The sequence below is a fragment of the Meles meles genome, chromosome 2 (genome assembly GCF_922984935.1).
Source record: "Meles meles chromosome 2, mMelMel3.1 paternal haplotype, whole genome shotgun sequence".
In the NCBI taxonomy this organism is placed as follows: Eukaryota; Metazoa; Chordata; class Mammalia; order Carnivora; family Mustelidae; genus Meles; species Meles meles.
In genome coordinates, this window is record NC_060067.1 from 197,179,556 (window position 1) to 197,200,786 (window position 21,231).

At 39.0% G+C, this 21,231-nt stretch overlaps 1 protein-coding gene across 4 annotated transcripts in view; it reads right to left on the minus strand.

Annotated features, from left to right (window-relative positions):
• TENM3 (teneurin transmembrane protein 3) overlaps positions 1–21,231 on the minus strand; it is a 598,389-nt gene that overhangs the window by 425,227 nt on the left and 151,931 nt on the right. For all 4 annotated transcript variants that reach the window (XM_045997095.1, XM_045997094.1, XM_045997093.1 and 1 more), the window contains exon 2: positions 10,632–10,938. In XM_045997095.1, the coding sequence (XP_045853051.1) occupies positions 10,632–10,863 (232 nt within the window). In that variant the 5' untranslated portion in view covers positions 10,864–10,938. The remainder of the gene's footprint in view (positions 1–10,631; positions 10,939–21,231) is intronic.

The window sequence follows — 21,231 nt, forward strand, 5'->3', positions numbered from 1 at the left end:
GGTCTCCTGGGTATATTTTCCCATGACATCCACACACAGGAAGCCACGATGGGACGTGTAAGTCTATTAAGTTATCTGTATCTGAGGAACTGGATTAACAGCCCAACAGAGCATGACATTCAGCGAAGGAGGCTGTCTCCTTGAAAAAATGTGTTCAGGATTCCAACAGGGAAAACCTCTCACCACCAGAGCCTCTTCCATTAATTTTCTGCTTTCCAAGGTGGGAGGAAATCCCCAGGCATCCCACTCGTAGTCACGTGGTACACAAATGCTCAGTGATGGAAGCCAGGACGCGAGCTGTGCAGCGGGGGTACGGGAGCTGGGATTAGCTACTGCCTTTCTCAGACCAACAGGAAAACAGATCACCTTTCCATGTGTTTACTGACCACTTGAATTTGTTCTTCTGTGAACCATTTATTCATGCCATTTCCCACTGGATTGTCTTTCTGTTTTCAATCTGCCAAAGTTACTCTTAGTGTATCGTATGGAGAGACCTTATATCTGTCACATGAGTTGTAATCATAAGCCCCAATATGGCAGTTTTGTTTATGGTATTTTCATTCACATGTAGATGGTTTTAAGTTAAAACAAAATTAATCATTCAAGCTTTTCTTCCTGGGTTTTCCGTTTCTTTCTTTCTTCCTTTCTCCCTTCCTTTCTTTCTTTTTTTTTTTTTTTAAAGATTTTATTTATTTATTTGACAGACAGAGATCACAAGCAAGCAGGGGTGGGGGGAAGCAGGCTCTGATGTGGGGCTCCATCCCAGGACCCTGGGATCATGACCTGAGCTGAAAGCAGAGGCTTTATCCCACTGAGCCACCCAGGCGCCCCAGGTTTTCTGTTTCTGTTAGAAGGGTCTCCCCTATTATCAAGAGGTACACGTAGTCTTTGGGGCAGGCTGTGTGGATTCACAACCACTTTTTCCTTGCTTTCCTCTGTTATAAAAGCTGGAAAGCAAAAATAGTATATGTTCCCTCTTCTCATGCCGCTAAGCGTAGCCAAGTATAACAGTTCTGAAAAAAGAGATGTAGGAAGACGTCTCTGGGGAGTAAAAAGAAACAGTCCAGAGTAGAGAAGGCCTTCTCACCTTCGTTTACTCTGTTTCAGCCAGGAATTTTGAAAATGCTGCAAACATCTGGGGAGCCACAGGACAAAGGCCACATGCCAAGGATGGCGGAAGGAACCTGGGTTCTGGGTGGCATCTTCAGATACTGAACAGTCTATACCCCTGGACTTCTTGTTTTGTCAGGAAAGAATTAATGGTTCGATGTCTAAGCCATTGTTTTGGGAACTTCCTGCTACTCGCGGGTCAAGTCGTTCCTCCTTTATTCCGTCGTTCACATTAACTTCCAGAATTTTTTTTTTTTTGCTTTACTTTTTACATTTGTCTTTAATCCATCTTCACTTATTTTTGAATATGCTGAGAGATATGCGTCCAATTTTACATTCTTCCAGACGGATAGCCAGTTGTGCCAGCACCATTTATCAAATCCCACTGAACAGAAAAACCATTTTCTGGTTTGTGCTAAATTTCCCTATATACGAGGATCTATGTTTGAAATTTTCGTCTGTTGCACTGACAGGCTTGTCTTTATTTATGCCGATATCACACAGATGCGATTACAGTGCCTCCTAGTATTGTTCAAAAGGTATTGGTTCAGGTCATTTTGTCCTCATTATTTGCCTTTTAAATATATTTTGGGCTATTTTCAGGTGTGTTCCTCCATGTGAAATTTAAGACCCCTTCTCCAATTAAAAAATAAACCTTGACTTCCACACATGTGTTTCGGGAGAAGTGATACTCTTAGGATATCAGTCTTCCCCCCTACAAACATTGACTGTCTTCCCATTTATTTGGATCTTGTTTTATGTCTTCCAGTAACATTTTATAGATTCTTTCATATTAGGTCCCACACCACTCTTATAAAATTTATTCTGAAGAGTTTTACAGTGTTTGTTGCTGTTGGGATAGGAAGTGTTTTTCTGACTTCTAAATCTAGCCAATTTTTACTTAATAATTACTTAAAAATAGTATTTAACACGCACCCGGCATTTTCCTAAACAGTTTACATATATTAATTCATTTCATTCTCAACGAACTATAGATTGAAAACTAAACCAAGTTCTACAATAGAAGAAAACGGAAGCATAGAGAAATTCAGTAACTGACCCAAGCCAGTGGCTCGGCCAAGACGCGGTTCACTTGCCACTTGGCTAATAAATGGCAGATCTGGGGCTCAAACACAAGTCACCTGGATTCAGAACCTATACTCTTAATTATTATACAAATATTATATATTTGTATATATATGTATATATGTATATATATTTGTATATATGTATATATATATTTGTATATATATGTATAAACAAAAATAGACATACAAAAATTATTATACAAAACCTATACTCTCAATTACTGTGCTATATGAACTATGATGTCTATATATTTATCCTGTCTTGATCCAAGTACCAATTTGCTTCAAACTATATATTTTTAATATATTTATTAAATTATATATTTATATATAATTTATAGATATATAATAATTATATATCTATATTATAATATATATAGACATATATAATTTATATATATAATTATATATCTATATATAGATATATAATTTATATATATATATATCTAATATATATTAGAAATAAACTATATATTTCTATTAATTATATAGAAATATAATTTCTATTAATTATATAATAAGTGTATACATATAGGTAAGTGTATACAAAACACATAGGTTTTGTATGTATACACTTATTATATAATTAATAGAAGTGCTGATTTTAACTTTTTCCAAAATAGAAATCAATGATTTAATTTTCTTCACTTACTGCAATTGCTAGAACATCTAAAACAATTTTCAATATTGATTGTGGGAGAGTACGTGAGCCTTTCTCATGTTCCTGATTTTAGTTCAAATGGTCCTAGGATCTCACCAATTAGAAAAGTGTTTAATTTTTTTTTGATTGATCTTCTTATACATGACTAAGATATTTACATGTTTTTATGGTTCTTGTTTTACTTAATGAGTTTAACTTTAATAAGGAATGATTTCTAAATTTTATCCCAAAACTTTTCATCATTTATGGATAAGATCATATTTTTCTACTCTGATTTATTAACCCAATTATGTCAATAGACTTCCTAACACTGAAAAATCCTCACATTATACCAAGGATTAGTAACTACTCGGTTATTAATTGGGCCTAGACCATTATCCTTTTGATACATTGCTCAAGTCTTACATGTGAATAGTTACCTAGACTAATTTTTACACATATATTGAGAATTAATTGTGGTATAAATAGTCTTTCTTATGTACTACTTTAATCAAGTTAGTATTAAGGTTATTAAGGTTATGTTAGCTTCATAATATGAATTTCAGTACTTTCGATCTTTCGTGGGTCTGTTTGTGTACGTGTGTGGTGTTAAATAGCTTTTTGAACTTTGGATTGAGCTACGCTTTGAAGGTTTTATAAAATTCACCTAGAAACATGAAATTCACCCAAAGTTACTGTTTCCTTGCTATCGTTGCCCTTTCAGCCACTTTTCTAATCTCTTCCGAGATAATTGGTCTTGACAAGTTTTTTCTCCCTGTTTTGAAATAGTTTGGGGGTCAATCATATTTTGCTAAGGAAAAATAAATTCCTCTAGATTTAAACTGTTGTGTGGAACAGTCCCTTAGTTGTTACATGGTCTCCAGTATCTCTATTTTTGTTCTCATTATTTTTTAATTGGGATCACCAGGGGCTTTCTATTTCCTTGGTCTTTTTAAAGAATCAGCTTTTTTGTTTATTTTTAATTTCAGTTTCATCTTGACTCTCTCCCTCCTCCATTTCCTTTGGTTTATTTTTCTGATATTTTACCCATTTCTTAGCACGTAGAGCAAATTCCTCTTTGTTGCCTTTTATTCATTAAATAAACTCTTTCACAATATATTTTTCCTATGATTATGGCTTTCTCTGTCTCCCATAAGTTTTGAAAGCAGAACGTTCTTCTCCTTGCTTTCTATTGCTTCTTATCATAATCTAGGGTTGCCATAATCCATGGAAGGAAAGAGTTTTTGTTTGTTTTTCTTTTGGTTCTTTATTTCAAATTCTACTGAATTATATGATCAAATGTTTTGACTTAAAAAATCTCTACCTTTCTGATTTTTTTTGATGGTTCTTTTTGTGGCTAAAAGCACAATCGGTTTCTGCCAGTATTCCATGGAATTATGAAAATCTGTATCCCTTCCATGTCTGTACATAGACCTTAGCTGAAAATTTTTATTAATATTATATAATCGTTCCCTTATTTTTGTAAACTTTTAGATTGGATGCTGAAGATGCTGAACCAAAATCTCCCCCAATAAATGTAGTTTAACAACCATTCTTCTCTAATAGTTTTTGCTTTACAAACTTAGCTACTACATTATTTAATGTGTGCAGTTGAAAAGTAAGCATCCTTCAGTCTTGTGCAGAAAGACATTTGCTCTGTGGTCCTCTTTATCCTGTTGGGCGTTTCTAATAGTAAATTCTGCTGTTCCTACTATTATTACCACCATTCTCGCTCTCCTTTTGTTTTGGTTGGTATGTACTGGATCCTTCTTTATCTCTTAATTCTCAACCATTCTTTGGCCATCTTAAGTCCATTTATTATAAATGCCAATAACTTACATGCCAGTGGAATAGTTCTGTTTGTGTCAAAATTCAGTGCATTTACATTTCATGTAATATGTAATATAGCAGATTTGCCTGCTTTCATCTTGTTTTACGGTTATTCATGATTTTACTTGTTTCCTCTTTTTCCTTGGAACAGTTTTTGCTAAATTGATCAGATTGCTATTCATTCCCTTTTCCCCCTTGCTAATTAGGTAGGTCTATTGTACTTTTCTCATTCCGCTAATGATTACCTCCCTTTCCCGACATTCATATTCAAATACATGGTTTTCCTTGTTATATGAATGCAAGGTAGCAATTATTTCCCTCCATTAAAACTCTACTCCATGACTGTTTCTCCCTCTCCCTCTTTAGGTGAGATTTTGGAATACATTTACTTTGCTCCAGCTCCTGGGTGTTGCCAAGACAAGCGATCAGTTTTAGCTCTAGTCTTTTTTTAAGGTCTCCCTTGTAGTGCTTCTTGTACATTGCTGGCCGCTCTGCCATCATCGTTTGGGAATTGTCCACATACGTACTGCGAAGTTGACTGCTCACCACTGTTTTCCCCTCCTCTACATGGGCTGTGATTCTGATTCAGTCCGTATCGCTTTCTTAAATCCTTCCTTAGATGATGTACATTGCTGAGAAGGTCTTTGCTGGTCCCTAACTATTTTGCATTTAGTCTGAGATGAATGATGTCTTCCCTGCACAGAGGATCCCTGGGTTGTGGTTCTTTACTCTTCGCAGAAGGGATTGTATTGCCTCCTACTTTCATTGTTGTGGATGAGAAATTCATTGTCTTTTTGTTTCTTTTCTAAGCAACAAGAAAGGTAACTTGTTTTTTTCTCTATAGGATCTTATAAAGTATCTTTCTCTCGAATGTTACAAAATTTCTCTAGGAAGGGTTTGGGGGGTGGTATGTGTATGTGTACATCTGTGTTTTCTTTTTAATCTTACTTGGAACTTTGTTTCTTGTTTTGAGTTATTTCTTCTACTTGGTCTTTAAAACTATTTACTTGGATTTCATCAATGACCACATACTCTTCTTCAACGAATCTATTACATTTTTTTCATTTGTAAATGATGGCTCCTGACCCATCATTTGGTGGTGGTGGCTGGTTTTGTTGTTGCAGCCTTTTTCCTACGTGGATTTCTGTAAGCATTCTTCTACTTTTTTTCATCTGGATTCAAGTTCTCCTCTTCGATCTCCATTGCCCATTTTCATTAGCGATTTCCTGATTTGTTTGTCTTGCTTTGCATCCTGTCCCACTTTCTGTCTTTTGGGTGCCATTAAGCACATCCCAGCTTTCCTCGGGCATCTTAGCAGTAAGTCCTATTAGACCTTAGAGACATCTCTTTCTCCTCCCTCTTTCCTTGGCTGGCACTCTCCCAATATCAGAGTGGAGAAAGGGGCCAAGGACCCCAGCTACTCCCGTAAGGCAACCTTCACTCCCGGAGGGACCATGGGGAGGGAGGTCAGCCTCTCCCTGGTGCCGCAAAGTCACAACCCTTCACCCCAGGGCTGCATCCCATTTTGAGCTCTTGTCTGACCCAAAGGGGGAAAAAAAAACTGCCTGCCTCAACTTTGTCCTTCAGGGCCCTGTAGAATTCTAGATCTCAGTGGCACCCTGGATCACTGCTCAGCTTGGAGGAAGAAAGGAGTTGGCTGGGGTATAGGCAGAGGAGGCATCATTCAAACCCCATCATGCTGCATTCCTGGGCACATATTTACAGGAAAACTTGGACTCTTCCTCTAACGTTCTTTTGTTTCACAAAAGAGGGTTATGCTTGGTAAGAAAGAGTATTTGTAGAAAAGATGGACTCAGGATGCAGCCCAGTAAGCAGGTGCAGCAGTGAAAAATCACGGTCTGTGGGATCTATTGCACTTGAACTGGTTTAAGACCAGCAATGTGATGAGGGGCGAGGCAGAAGCCATGTTTATGAGAGCCGGGGACAGTGGGGCGCTGCTCACAATGACAAGGAGGAAGAGAAGAAAAATCCCAGAGCAGCAGGAAGGAAAAAGAAGAGTTTCTGGGGCTGGAAGCAAGCTGTCAGGGAAGACCTGCGGTGAGCCACACTGAGACCTTGATGAGTGGTCATCTTTGTCAATCTGCCCTTCTCCTTCCCTTTCCTACTTTGCAAATTCGTGTTCTAGTTTGATGTCAGGTATGTATACATACAGACATAACGCTATCTGTTTTTCAGATATAAAAATGGGTAACTTTCCTCCCCGCTGCCATTCTATAAATGGAGAGTAAGCGGTGGTCTTTTCATTTTAAAATTCTGCAGTTCACCACCCAACACCAATTACTGACTGATTGACTGACTGGTAAATGTCTCGGGTTAAGACTGTCTCAAGGATGATCTTTTCAGGCTCATGGTTCTGGGGAACAAAAGCGTTCTTATTTCCAGACATCACCTTGTTTCCAAAATCACCCTCATGGACAACACCCCTTGTTGGAGTTGATAAGCATTTTCATTTGGTTAAGGACACTATGAACAATGTATATAGTAGTGCAGAGAAAAAAAAAAGATCTTTTATTTTATCACTTCTCTAAAACTGTGGGATGATCTTCTGCAGCGGTTTCATGAGAAATATGTCTTAGACCTGACAGGATAAATTCTCTTCAAAGATGAATCAAAGAAAATAGTATCCAAGAATGCAAACCAAGCCATTGTTACCCTAACCCCATCACACCTACAGAGAGTTCCACAGCTGCTAGAACAACTATTTCCATCACCGAATAAACCACAAGAAGAGATTGAAAAAAAGAGAGAGACAGAGTGAGAGACCTTTGTGAGATCCAGCCAGATTACACATTATTGTGAAAATGAAATCATATCTAGCTTTACGGTATCTAAACAGACCATGTAATTGATGAGAGTCACCTGCCAGTCAGGAAAGCCACACACACACACACACACACACACACACACACACACACACACACAGATTAAAATCAAGTTTGATGATAGCCCACAAAACTGGGCAAGAAACATAAAAACATCGTATTTCTAGATTTGAATTCTCCATGTAATTGCATTAGCAGGGGTTTGTTTCTACCTAGCCCTTCCTCTGGCTGGAGCAGCTTTTCCTGTGTCATTCACAGGATAAGTGGATGGAGAATTGACAAGTTGTTTTAAAACTCCATGGACAAGCTAAATTAGCATGATTCTTTGGAATTGTTTCAAAGATCTCTGGCTACTAGCAATAGTTTTCTATTTATTTATTTATTTATATTTTTTTATATTTATTATTTATTTATTTATTATTTATTTATTTATTATTTATTATTTATTTATTATATATATTATTTATATTTATTATATATTTATTTATTTATAGTTTTCTATTTATTTATTTCTATTTATTTCATCTTTCATTTTTATTACGTGTATGATGTCAGGAGCTGTGGCAGGAAGCACATTTTGTCAATTAAATAATTAATCCCACAGCATAATAGTCAGTGAGGAAAAATTGACATTTGTCAGGTTCAAAGAAAATGAAAGCCTGGGAGGATATTTCATTATGCTTGCTTGAGAAAAACAATCTGATCGCAGCCTTTCCTTAGTCATTTCCCTGCTACACTTGCTGCTCCTGCTACACACATCCCCTGTATGGAACCGCAGGAGAGACAAAGTATCTGCAAATCGCCCTCCCCCTGGCCCTCCCACTCCCCCCACCTGGTCACAAATAATCGTATCAATCTTATTTCCTAAAGATGTCTCCCTGTTTCTCTCTATCCACCCCAGCAAAACTGACCAGAATTGACACCGACCAAGCAAAGGGCGCTTCTTCCATGGAATTGCCCGTTTTTCTGCTGTGGTCCCTGCCCAGAGAGGTCGGAAGCCGAGCGCTAGGACAGGTTCAAGTCCCAGCTCAGCTGTTGTCAACCTTGGGGTGTCAGACCTCTTCATCTGGGAAAGGAGGGCACTACTGGGAGCCCCCCCCATCTGGGGGGGTCAGATGATCGTGCACATAACCTGGTTAGCGCCACGTCTGGAGCCCACTAAGGAATCAGCACGTGTTGGCTGTTCAGAGCAGGACATTCCATGTCTGTTTTTAATACGGCCTGATTTATGATCGTGTCAGGTGGATGGCAGCCCCGTCACACTCCTGCTTTTCCTTTCTCTCCTGCCCTGAAAACTCTTCTCCCTGCCCCCTCCAGCTGCTCCAGACAAGGGGCCTCCCTCTGCTGCCTCGCTCACTCCCTCTTTCCTCCACGCCCCCCCCCCCCTTTTTCTCCCCTCCTTGGCTGGCAAGAAGCTGAGTGATGGTACTCTTTGGGCCCCCAAGAACTTCGGTTCCAGGGTTTCCACAGATGGTCCCGCCGTGTCATCAACCACAGTCTGTGCTGGATTAGCACTGCCTAGGAGGTGAAAATTTCAGCTTGCTATTTTTAACCCGTTTAAGCATCCCTTGTGCTGCCAAAACTAAATGCTTGCTTGGGGTGGAGATGAGCCTCCACGCATCACGCCACATGTGCGGAGTTTTTTTTTTTTTTTTTTTTTTTTCTTCTAATGGTATCCCACGATGCATTTTTTTTTTTCCAAGAGGGCACTATGCAGTTGTTTTTGTTACAAAAAGCAAGGCTTCACACTGGGTTCAGATTGCATGCATTTCACAGTACCTATGCGTTTTCAAATGTGCCCTGATAATCTCTGCCAGCTGTGTAGACAATATGAAAGAAAAAAAAAAATCAGGTTTGGAATTACAAGACGTGGTACAATGACTTCAAGTCCCTTGGCTTACCCAGAGAATGTATCTCGGATATGTGTTTTAGATTGTCCCTTAAAAACTGGATTTAAAAATGTTAAGCTATTTTGTCCCCTTTCATAAACTATGATACCTGTAATATTAGTAAGACCTGCTTTGTTGGGGGGGAAGTCTCTCTTTAGCAAATCAAATGAGTCTTTGAGGTAAACTGGTTTGGGTGAGTGAACGCTATTTCAGTCTCATTAGGATGGCTCTTTCCACAAAGTAGAGAAGAAAAGAACCATGGAAAATTTCCAAAGTTTTGAATGATTTATTGCTTTATTACTTTTTCTTAAATTTGTTCCTGCTCAATATCAAACTGTTAGTCACACTGTTTGTAAGGTGACTGGAAAAGAATGACTATATTCTTTACATTTGAAGTTTAATTTATTTTTCCTCATTTCCTGATTAAATGAGCTAAGGGATGCTAAGTTCTGTGCAAACTGATGAAGCAAGTTAAATGTAAGAGGACTTTATCTTTATTAGGAGTAATCTTGCCCCCATCTCAAAAATGTATTAGAAGAAACAACATAGAACTATGGACGCCACGTTTAAAATAAGCTATTGTCTGAACGTGTGGAAATTGGTAGGTCTAAGATTATGAAGTAGAATTACGAAGTCATTACTCCACTGGTAGAATATGCAGGCAGCAAACAGGGCATAAAAAAATGGTCAACAAATACATGCAAATGACCAAACCCTCATGGATTATGAGAAGACAGGATGTTTTAAGGTATAACTTCAATGTTCTAGATTGCCTCTTGTAGTAGGCTCTTGTCTTCAGAGCCAGACGGGCTGCGTGGATCATGAGATCATTCAGAATAAGGTTCTTCCTTTCTAATGAGTTAACAGGGCTTTTCCCATCATTGTTCCTCCCCCCGGGTATCAGTTCCAACTGTAGAAACAATGCGTGTGACACCTTCATGAGATGGAGACCTGGGTGTCCAGTTTATGCACACACGGGGGCCGTGAGCAGAATCGCAAAGCTCACGCACGAACTGTGTACAGTGATTCCCCATGTGTCAGCCCCCTTATCTGGGGTCAGTGTGCCTGTGGGTGGTCTTCTATCTTTACTCTGGAATACGAGGTGACCATCTCATAACTCAAAAATCTGAATCAGTGATAACCAGTGAACTTGGAAAATTATCATGTAAAAGCAACAACTACAAGCTGGCGCCATTGGAGAGCTCCATGTTTTATGAGGACCATGACCTACCTTGTCTGGTGTATTCGTCTGCCTCTCTGTGAACCAAATCCTTTACTCTGTTTCCGTAAAGCAGCCGCGAGGAATCATGATCAAAAGCTTTCAGGGTTTCACTGGAACTGTAAGACTTCTGTGTGGGTACCCTACACTCTTCATTGTCCGCTGACGAATTTGTGTACCGCCGTTCTTTCTCTCGTCGGCTCTTGGTCAGCGAGCAGTAAGGCCTACGTTCTTTCACATCCATACTTCATTCCTTCTGGGCACACATCAGTCCTGCTTGGCACAAATTACACTCAGGGTTCAACTCTCATTGGCCTCTCTGCAAAGATAAAAGGTTTGCATAATGTCAGCATAACCTTCATCAAAAAACGGACTACCTTACATCCTTCTCAATCTGGAAAATGGTGGAAAGTAATACTGTCGTCTATCTAGAAAACTTGCTTTTGACAGCAATAAAAAAAGAAAATTTGTGAAATCACTGTAAAATAGCCTGTATGACCAGGAAGTAAGGAATACTTTCTGAGAGTTATGGACACTTGCTAAAGCTAGTATAACTGATTTTTCACATTAATACAAAACATTAATCTCAAGATCAGATTTCAATACAGAAGCCAGCTCAAAGTAGGCCTCGATATGTTGGTTGAATTTTCCATGATGGGGCAATTTTCTCTTACCGCATTTTCTCCATTCACAAATAAATTCCTTTTCTTTTTCTTACAAAAATGTATACTATTTTATTTCTTTTGGTTTTTTTTAAAAGGGCAGGAGCAAATTGGGAGATTCTTGGAAGAGAAACTTTGTCAAATACCTTGGACATTCTATTAATTTTTTGCAAAGACTTTTTCTTCTGCTGGCATAATTTTCATGTTTCAAGGACCTAAACATCTTCAACTATGGAAAAAGCAGATCCTTCTCTCCTATTCCTCTCCTAAAAATGCATTTTCCTTTCTAGAAAATGAATTTAATCTGCTCTATCCCAGGGGTGCTGGGTTGGCTCAGTCAGTTACGCATCTGCTTTGGGCTCAGGTCATGATCCTGGGGTCCCAGGATGGAGTCTACATCCGGCTCCCTGCTCAGTGGGGGGGCCTGCTTTTCCCTTTCCCCCTCCTTTGCCCCCTTCAAGCTCATATGTGTTTGCTCTTTCTTTCTCAAATAAATAAATGAAATCTAAAAAAGAAAGAAAGAAAGAAAGAAATCCCGTGCTTTTCTCATTTTAAGGCAATTCAAGTAGCTAATTTGATGGGGTAGTTTTTCCAACTTCCGGTGACAAGATTAAGTAACAAGGAGGAAGGTGAATTATGTTTCTTTGCTTTGCAATAGCCTTTTTCCTGATTTTCTCAATGGACAGGGGTCAAAGTGACTACGCCTAAGGAGGGATGGTGGTCCAGGGCTAGTCAGCATTTCATTTTTAAATTTTTTTTAAAGTTTATTTATTTAAGTAATCTCTACACCCACCGTGGGCTTAAACTCAAGACCCTGAGATCCTGAGTCCACCTCCTCTGAGTCAGCCTAGCACGCCTACTCTGCATTTTAAATGATCCTCCTTTGACTTTTTTTCTTTCTCATTTGATCTTTCTCTTAAATCTGAAGGTCCCCAAAGGCCTTCAGTGTTTGCTCCCACTCCAATCCTTTCCTAAACCCACTTGTTACTGGAATGATTCCATAATCAACTTGAAACAAATGATTTCTGGTGGCCCCAGATCTTCTCTTTGGTTCCACATCCATAGGGCTGTGACTTCTTTTTAGATATTTTCTCCCATGGAGAATCCTTCTCCCAAGGAATTTCTCCCCCTTTCTTGATCCTTGGCTATCATCATACCCATCACGCCTCTCCTTACTGTGCTTTCAACATGATGTCTCAGTGCTGACTCAGACTCTCCCACATGGGTTCAGTTTACATCTATGCTGCCGACAACTCTCGGTTCTGTCTGAGCAACATCATGAGTCCTTTACCTTTCACTTTCCGACTTCTGCCTTCCATACAGCTATAAGGAGAGTGGTGAAATTCTGAGCTGGAATGATCACAGAGCTCCAGAGCCTATGCTCGGAAAAGCCGGATGGCTCCTCCTGCTATCTCTTGAACCAAACTGTATCTTCTATTTCTACTGTCCATGAAGGTGCCTTCACATGGGCTTCCACATTTCTCCACTACTGACCTGAGCCGGGCTGTTAAGTGTAGTTGCTAATATTTACCTTGGCTATTGAAACACATCTTGACTTCCCTGCCCTTTTCTGATTTTCCATGAATCTGATTAAATTTTTTTTTAATTTTATTTATTTGACAGAGAGAAATCACAACTAGGCAGAGAGGCAGGCAGAGAGAGGAAGAACCAGGCTCCCTGTGGAGCAGAGAGCCCGATGTGGGGCTCGATCCCAGGACTCTGGGATCATGACCTGAGCCAAAGGCAGAGGCTTTAACCCATTGAGCCACCCAGGCGCCCCGAATCTGATTAAATTTTTAAAAACTAGGATTTTTATCCTGACCTCTTCTGATTCATTACCCCATTATTCTCTTAACGCATTCTTCCAATAGCTCTTAATAGAAATTGAATTTCTTTTATTGTAGCTCTCCTTTGAGTTTAAAATAAATAATTTCAAGATACAGTAGTAACAGGGCATAGTTCTATATGACATGGTTAAAACAACACACCGATTCACCCTCTTTGTTCCAGGGAAAACAAAAGTTACTTTCGGTCAGTATTTATTGAAGGACTGTTATGTATTCGGCTCTCTTCCACGTGCTGAGGACACACCATTAAATGAAACAATGTCCCTGCACTCATGGGGCATACACGTAGTGGGGAGAATCAGGGACATTCTTTCTAACAGAGTCAATGTGTGTGTGTGAGTTCAAGAAAAATCTTGATCTCTTTGGAGAAAGGCCATATCAACTCTTGTAACTAAATGATTATTATTTTTTCTTTTTTTTTTAAATTTATTGATTTGACAGACAGAAATGAAGAGTAGGCAGAGAGAGAGGGGGAAGCAGGCTCCCAGCCAAGCATGGGGCCCGATGTGGGGCTCGATCCCAGGACCCTGGGATCATGACCCGAGCTGAAGGCAGAGGCTTTAACCCACTGAGCCACCCAGGCGCCCCACTAAATGATTATTGAAAAGCTTTCGGTTGGGGTGTTTGGGTGGCTCAGTTGGTTGTGTGTCTGCTTTCGCTTAGGTCATGATCCTGGAGTCTCAGGATCCAGCCCTGCATCGGGCTCCCTGCTCAGCAGGGAGTCTGCTTCTCCATCTCCCTCTGCCCCTCCCCTGATCATGTTCTCTCTCTCTCTCTCTCTCTCTTGCTTGCTAACTCTCCCTCAAATAAATAAATAAAATCTTATTTATTAAAAAAAAAAAGCTTTCCATTGACCAGATAAATACCTTAGTTCAAGCATTCTTAGTAATAGAACTTCGGTTTTGAAATTATTATAAAATTTCCAGCTCTTGCCTTGAGTTGACATCTATTTTAAAATAGTGTGCTGAATATACACATACGTATGCATTTTATGCTTTAAAAATGGACTGATTGAAAAAACAAACAAAAAACCCCAAAACCAGCCAACCAAACAAACAAAAAAATGGACTGATTGAGGCCAGAGGAAATTGCCTTTTTTTTTTTCTTTCTTCCACTGTAATTTTGCTTCAGTTAGACCAGGCTCTGGTAAACTCTAGTATACCAGCCAAATCTCACCTATCACCTCTTTCTGTAAATCAAGTGGTTTTTAAAAAAAAAATTATTTATTTGACAGACAGAGATCTCAAGTAGGCAGAGAGGCAAGCAGAGAGAGGAGGAAGCAGGCTCCCCACTGAGCAAAGAGCCCGATGTGGGGCTCAATCCCGGGACCCTGGGATCATGACCTGAGCCGAAGGCAGAGGCTTAACCCACTGAGCCACCAAGGTGTCCCTGTAAATAAAGTTTTATTGGAACATAGTACATGTATTTATTTATGTATTGTCTTTGGCTGTGCTCATGTTACAAAGGCAGAGTTGAATGCTTGCCACGGAGACTGCAGTGAACTGAATTGTGTCTCTCAAAGAGATACATCAAAGTCTTAATGCCTAGTACCTGTGAATGTGACCTTATGACATTTATAGTGGCAAGTGAGCAAGCATGCAGTTAGACTAGATTAGGGTGGGTCCTGAATCAAATGATGTCAGTAGACCTAAGTCTAACGGTGTCTTTCTAAGAGACAAGAGAAGAAGATTTGGATACAGACACATACAGACAAATAGGAGAGAGACAAGGACCAGACTCTTCCCAAGAATTTCAGAGAAAGCACGGCACTGCCCATACCTTCATTTTCATACTTCTTGCCTCCAGAACTGAAAAGATAAACTTCTGTTGTTTTAAGCCACTGAGTTTGGGGTAGTTTATTATCACAGCTCTAGGAAACTAATGCAGAGACCTGCCGGCCTGCAAAGTTTAAACTCTTTACTGCCTGGACCTTTGTAGAAAAAATGATCACTGTCTGCATTAGATCATTCATATTTCCATTCTATCTTTAATTGTCCCTTTGCATTTTAGAATGCAAAATGTATTCTCTATTATACAACCCACGATATAATTTCACGATCTTGCAAATTAGATAATAAGTTCTTTAACGTGGCGATACAAATATATATCATCAATAGTAAATATGCATCCCTATGGTGATGTTACCAATGTTTATAAATCAGAATCAATAAAATGCTAATAAAAGATAATTTTAGGTATTCTTGAGCTTTATAGAATATCTCTGGCCACAAATATATTACTTTTCTTTATCTGGGAAGCAATTTTGAAGGGCCATGATAAATCGAGATGTAGTATTCAAATATACCATCAAAGACAGAGACATTTTGATCTTAGTGTTTCCAAACAATAAAAAGTCTTTTGCATCTCTCTCCCCATTTTTGCTCATAGTTCAGACTCTTCAAGGATTTAATCTACACTGTAATGTTTGCAACCACTGTAATGCTTCTGATGGAAGTCAATGAGTTCAATATGACTTCAAACGGCAGTTTTCTGCATTATCTTCTGCTCTCACAGCTAAAGATTTGAAGGTTAAAAAATGCAGCTGCTTAAGTAGGGCTAAATCGAAGCATTTTGATGGTGATTGTACAGTCCTACACAGGAAAAGTTTCACTGTGCACATACTTAGCATAAAGCATTTAATGGACAGGATCTTAGCTGCAACAGTGGGCAAGGCCTTTGAAAAAAATAAAGGAAAAACTATCAGAAATAAAGTGGACCAAAAAGCTCTCATTCAACTTGCTATAGCATGTATATAACTGGTTTGGTTGACTTTCCTTAGCTCCTTGAAAAACAACCCAGTTACTGACTACAGCACACCTCTGGAAAACATGGCTGGTCTTAAAGCAAATTCCATTATTGGGTTACTATTTTTTTTCTCAAATTTTTTCTGCAAAGTATTTGGTTGACTAAATGAATGGGCAGGACACCAGATTTAGGGTAATCATATTGTCTATTTCAGACATTTTAGTTAAAACTGCTTTGAAACTTGGCCACAGACCTTAACAAGTTTTACCCTGTTTCATAACGTGTTCCTAATTCCAAAGAAACATTTTTTAATTGCACTTTTAGCAAGTTATCTGATTTTAATTGGACTTTGTGTATCTTTAAAATCCTTCAGCCAATGATTACAATGTATCCAGCTTATAACAAACATCCCTAGAATCATCTGTACTTCAAAAATTCAATGAACTTGGGGCGCCTGGGTGGCTCAGTGGGTTAAGCCTCTGCCTTCGGTTCAGGTCATGATCTCAGGGTCCTGGGATCAAGGCCCGCATCCAGGATCTCTGCTCAGCAGGGAGCTTGCTTCCCCTTCTCCCTCTGCCTGCTTCTTTGCCTACTTGTGATCTCTTTCTCTCTGTCAAATAAATAAATAAAATCTTTTTAAAAAATTCAGTGAACTTATGTGTCTATCTAGCAACTGAAATAAAAACAAATACCCAAACCCGAGGATTAAGTAAGCCATTGGTCAAATTCCCTCATGCTCCCACTGTTAGTTATTTTCTGTAAGAATTAAAAATTCCCGAATGTCGCTTTGAGTATCTTCTGCCCAGACCGTCCTCCTATGTTTGTAATAGTTTGAAAAAGCTCATCCAAAAGAATAAGCAGACTTCAGAAAAACACTCATTTACTCAAGTGTATTTTAGATTACAGATCTAAATTACGCTATTTGTACACAATGCCAAGAAAATTTTACCTTTCGTAGTCACAATTCATATTTTCCCTAGTACGTTAGTATTTATGATTTATTACCAATTATGTTAATCAAATAATAAGTACAACTTTGCACACCCATAAGAATCTCTAAGTATTTCCTTTATTGAAGAGCTAGATTAAAGCCAATTGAGCACAAGAGGAAATCAATTGCTATTGTTAATTTTAGATGAAATCTCATTTCCTGCAGCAAATTTACAAAGCAAAGAATTAAAACAATTAAGTACAAAAATAAAATCATACTATGATGATTTCTTTGTAATGCTCAATTCAAGCACAACTAAAATTTGAGGTTACAGGTTTAAATAGAGGAATACAAGTGAATTAAGGTATCTTGTTTGAAGCACAAAGTTAAAACACAAAGGGGTGCCTGGGTGGCTCAGTGGGTTAAGCCTTTGCCTTCAGCTCAGGTCATGATCTCAGGGTCCTGGGATCAAGCCCTACATTGGGCTCTCTGCTCAGCAGGGAGCCTGCTTCCCCTCCTCTCTCTCTGCCTGCCTCTCTGCCTACTTGTGATCTCTGTCTGTCAAATAAATAAATAAAATCTTAAAAAAATAATAAAACACAAACAAACCTGTGAAAGGAAATATGACAAAAGAGAAATCTACTTGGAGTAACAAAAATTATGCTTGTTGAGAAGACATAGGGACAGAAAAATAATTATAGTAAATAATTACTGATTGAGAAGATTAAAACAAGGCAAGTTTCTTTCCTTCTTCCTTTCTTTTTAAAAAATATTTATTTATTTATTTGAAAGAGAGACAGAGAGACAGAGAGAGAGCACAAGTGGGGGAAAGGGGAGAAAAAGAGAGAGAAAAGCCTCAAGCAGGCTCCCCGCTGAGCACAGAGCCCAACACAGGGCTCCATCTCACAACCTCAAGATCATGACCTGACCCAAAATCAAGAGTCAGGTGCTTAACCAACTGAGCCACCCAGGTGCCTCAAGGCAAGTGTCTTTCTTTAGACATGACATTTGATAACAATAATAAATAAAGAGAGCTGCATGGAGAAAGAACTCTGGAAGACTGCAGAGGAGACTCCTTGAGAATTCAGCAGAGTACTAATCAGCATGTGTGTGTGAGACAACAGCAGGCCAGAGAATGAGCCATCTGGAAAGATTGTAACAGAGTTTCTCAACCTCCACATTATCAACATTTTATATGGAAACATTCCTCTTTTGGGGGCTACCCTCTAGTGGGATGTTCAGCAGCACTCCTAGCTGCTACCCAGTAGGTATCAGCAGCCCTCCCAGGCATGACAACAAAAAATAGTTCAGACACTGGAGGCGAAATTGCCCTTCTAAAGGACCCCCAAATTATAAGAAACAGTATCCAGAGCTCACACAAAGACAAGAGCAGTGTATATTCTCACTAGCCAGATTGGAAAATCCACCTAATTTATTAGGTAATGTACTCAGAAAGGCCTTACTTCGGTTGTGGGGAACAATTTAGCACTAAACTAAACATGGTTTTGGTCTCATTTGAAGCCTAAAGGCAGGGCCAGAAAGGATCAAACTGTTTTCAAGTAGCTTAACTATTCTATAACAAAGCTGAAGAATGTTGCAGGAATACAAAAATATCCAGCACTCAACAAGGTAAAATTTACAATGTCTGTTATACAACCAAAGATTTCTAGTGTGCCAAGAAGCAGGAAAATGATGAGGGGTAAAAATCAGTCTGCTGAAACAGATTCAGAACTGACACAGGTATTAGAACAAATAGGTAAGGACATCAAAACAGCTATTATAACTGAATTACATACATTCAAAAAATTAAGTGGAGACAGTGAAGATATAACAAGGAGACACACGTCAAACTTCTAGAGATGAAACTACACTGAGATGTCTGAGATGTCTGAGATGGAAAATACACTGGATGTCTGAGATGGAAAATACACTGGATGGGATGAATGAAGATTCATAGTGTCAAAGAAAAGGGAAACGGACTTAAAGATAGAGTAATAGAAATGGAACAGAACGAAGCTCAGAGAAAGAGAATAAATACATAATTACATCATCAGTGAGATGTGGGATTACTTTCAGTGGCCAACATAGATGTAATTGGAGTCCCTGAAGAAGAAAACAGGAAGTGAACAGAAGAAATTTGGAGAAATAGTAACTGAAAAATTCTCAAATTCGATAAACACTATTAGCCCAAAGATTCCCAGAAACTCAGCAAACACCAAATTTGATAAACGCTAAGCCTACAGATTCCCAGAAGCTCAGCAAACACCAAATTTGATAAACACGATAAGCCTACAGATTCCCAGAGGCTCAGCAAACATCAGATTCGATAAACACTAAGCCTACAGATTCCCAGAAGCTCAGCAAACACCAAATTTGATAAACATGATAAGCCTACAGATTCCCAGTGGCTCAGCAAATACCAAGCACAAGAAACAGAAAGAAAGTTATACCAAGACATTTGGTTGTAATCAAAATTATATATGTTTATGAAAAAACAAAAAGAGTAATAAAGAGAAAGTCTTAAAAGCAGACCCAGGAAAAAGGCACATTACATACAGAGTTTCCTGTTGGAAGTAATGTCAATGAGAAGACAGTAGAGTAAAATCTTTAAAATGCTGAAAGAAAAAAAAAGCCCTGTCACTCTAAAATTCTATACTTAATGAAAATATCTTTCAAAAATAAAGGCAAAATGTCTACCATTTCTAACATACAAAAGTTGACCACCAGTAGACTCTCATTACAAGAAATGTAAAGGAAGCCATTTAGGTGGAAGAAAAAGAACGTCAGTTAGAAATACGGATCCAGGGGCGCCTGGGTGGCTCAGTGGTTTAAGTCTCTGCCTTTGGCTCAGGTCATGATCTCAGGGTCCTGGGATCGAGCCCCGCATTAGGCTCTCTGCTCAGTGGGGAGCCTGTTTCTCCCTCTCTCTCTGCCTGCCTCTCTGCCTACTTGCGACCTCTCTCTCTGTCAAATAAATAGATAAAATATTAAAAAAAGAAAAAAGAGAAATACAGATCCACGCAAAGGAATGAACAGCACTGGGATGTGGCAACTATGTGGTTACATGTACGATATTTTTCTTATTATTTAAATCTCTTTAAAAGATAGAAGGCTGGTTGCATAAAAATCATAACAGTATATTGTGAATTTTATAACAAAGGTGTAAGTAAAGCATACTATAACAGCACTGTAAAGGAAGGTGGGGGAACAAGAGTATACTATTGTTAGTTCTTTATACTATATATGAAGTGGCAAAATATCACCTCAATAGATATTGTGTTATAGCAAAGGCATATACTTTAAGCCCTAAAGCTACTACTAAAAAACCAAAAAAACAAAAAACTGAGAGTCGGCTAATCCAAAGGAGGTAGGAGAAGAGGAACAAAGAATATATGGGGCAAAATAAATACAAATAACAAGCTGACAGACTTAAATCTAATGAGGTCAATGATCACCTCAAATGTAAATGGTCTAAACACCTTACGCAACGCAAAAAGTTTCATTCTGGTTAAAAAAAAAATTATGTGCGGCTTCTAAGTAATGTTCTTAAACATAACAAATAGGTTAAAAGTAAATGGATGGAAAAAGAGAAACCTAAGTGTCACAACAATCACATTAACTATAAAAATAAATGATCTACACACACGAGTTAAAAGGCAGAGATTGTCAGACTGAATGAAAAAGCAAGACAAAACCAGCTGGAGGAATGCGTGGCAGCAAGTCAAAAGAATGGGACAGATCTACGTGCGTTAGCATAGAATTGTGCACAAGGACTAGTGTTCTTTCATCTTTTTGTTCACTCATCATACATGTCAGACATGGCAGAGGCACTGGGAATGTAGAGACGAACAAGACACAGTCTCTACCCTCTTTCAATTTGAGTATGCAGAGGGGGGTGGGGAGGTTAAATAATTAATCACACGTATAAATATGCAATTAAATGTGTAAGAAAAACTGAAAAAAAATTGCAAGTTGTAAAGAGAGAGAGCGGAAGGTATGGTCTGTTTGCGACTGAGAGCCAAAGAAGACCTTAAATGACATTTAGGTTGAGGCACATAGGATCGACAGGATTTACCTGGTAACAAGCATGTGTGTCACAGGAGGGGGTTGAGAGCATTAAGAGGCCTGGCTGAGAGAGGAACCTGCTCAAACACCTGCCTGCAGACCGAGGAGAGCTTGGTGGACAAATACCAACTGGGCTGGGGGCACCGTGAGTGAGCAGACATGAGTCCAGAGGAAACTTTCAGGCGGAGGCAGAGCCTTAGCACACATGCCAAGCAGCCTTGTCCACAGTGTATCCAAAATGGTGCCCACCGCAGAGTGTGAAATGGGACACTGACCTGCTCAATCAGATTTACAATGGGGCGAGATCCCTCGGCTAAACAGTAGAGGACATGGAAGTGGGAGGTCTGGAGCGGAAGCAGGGA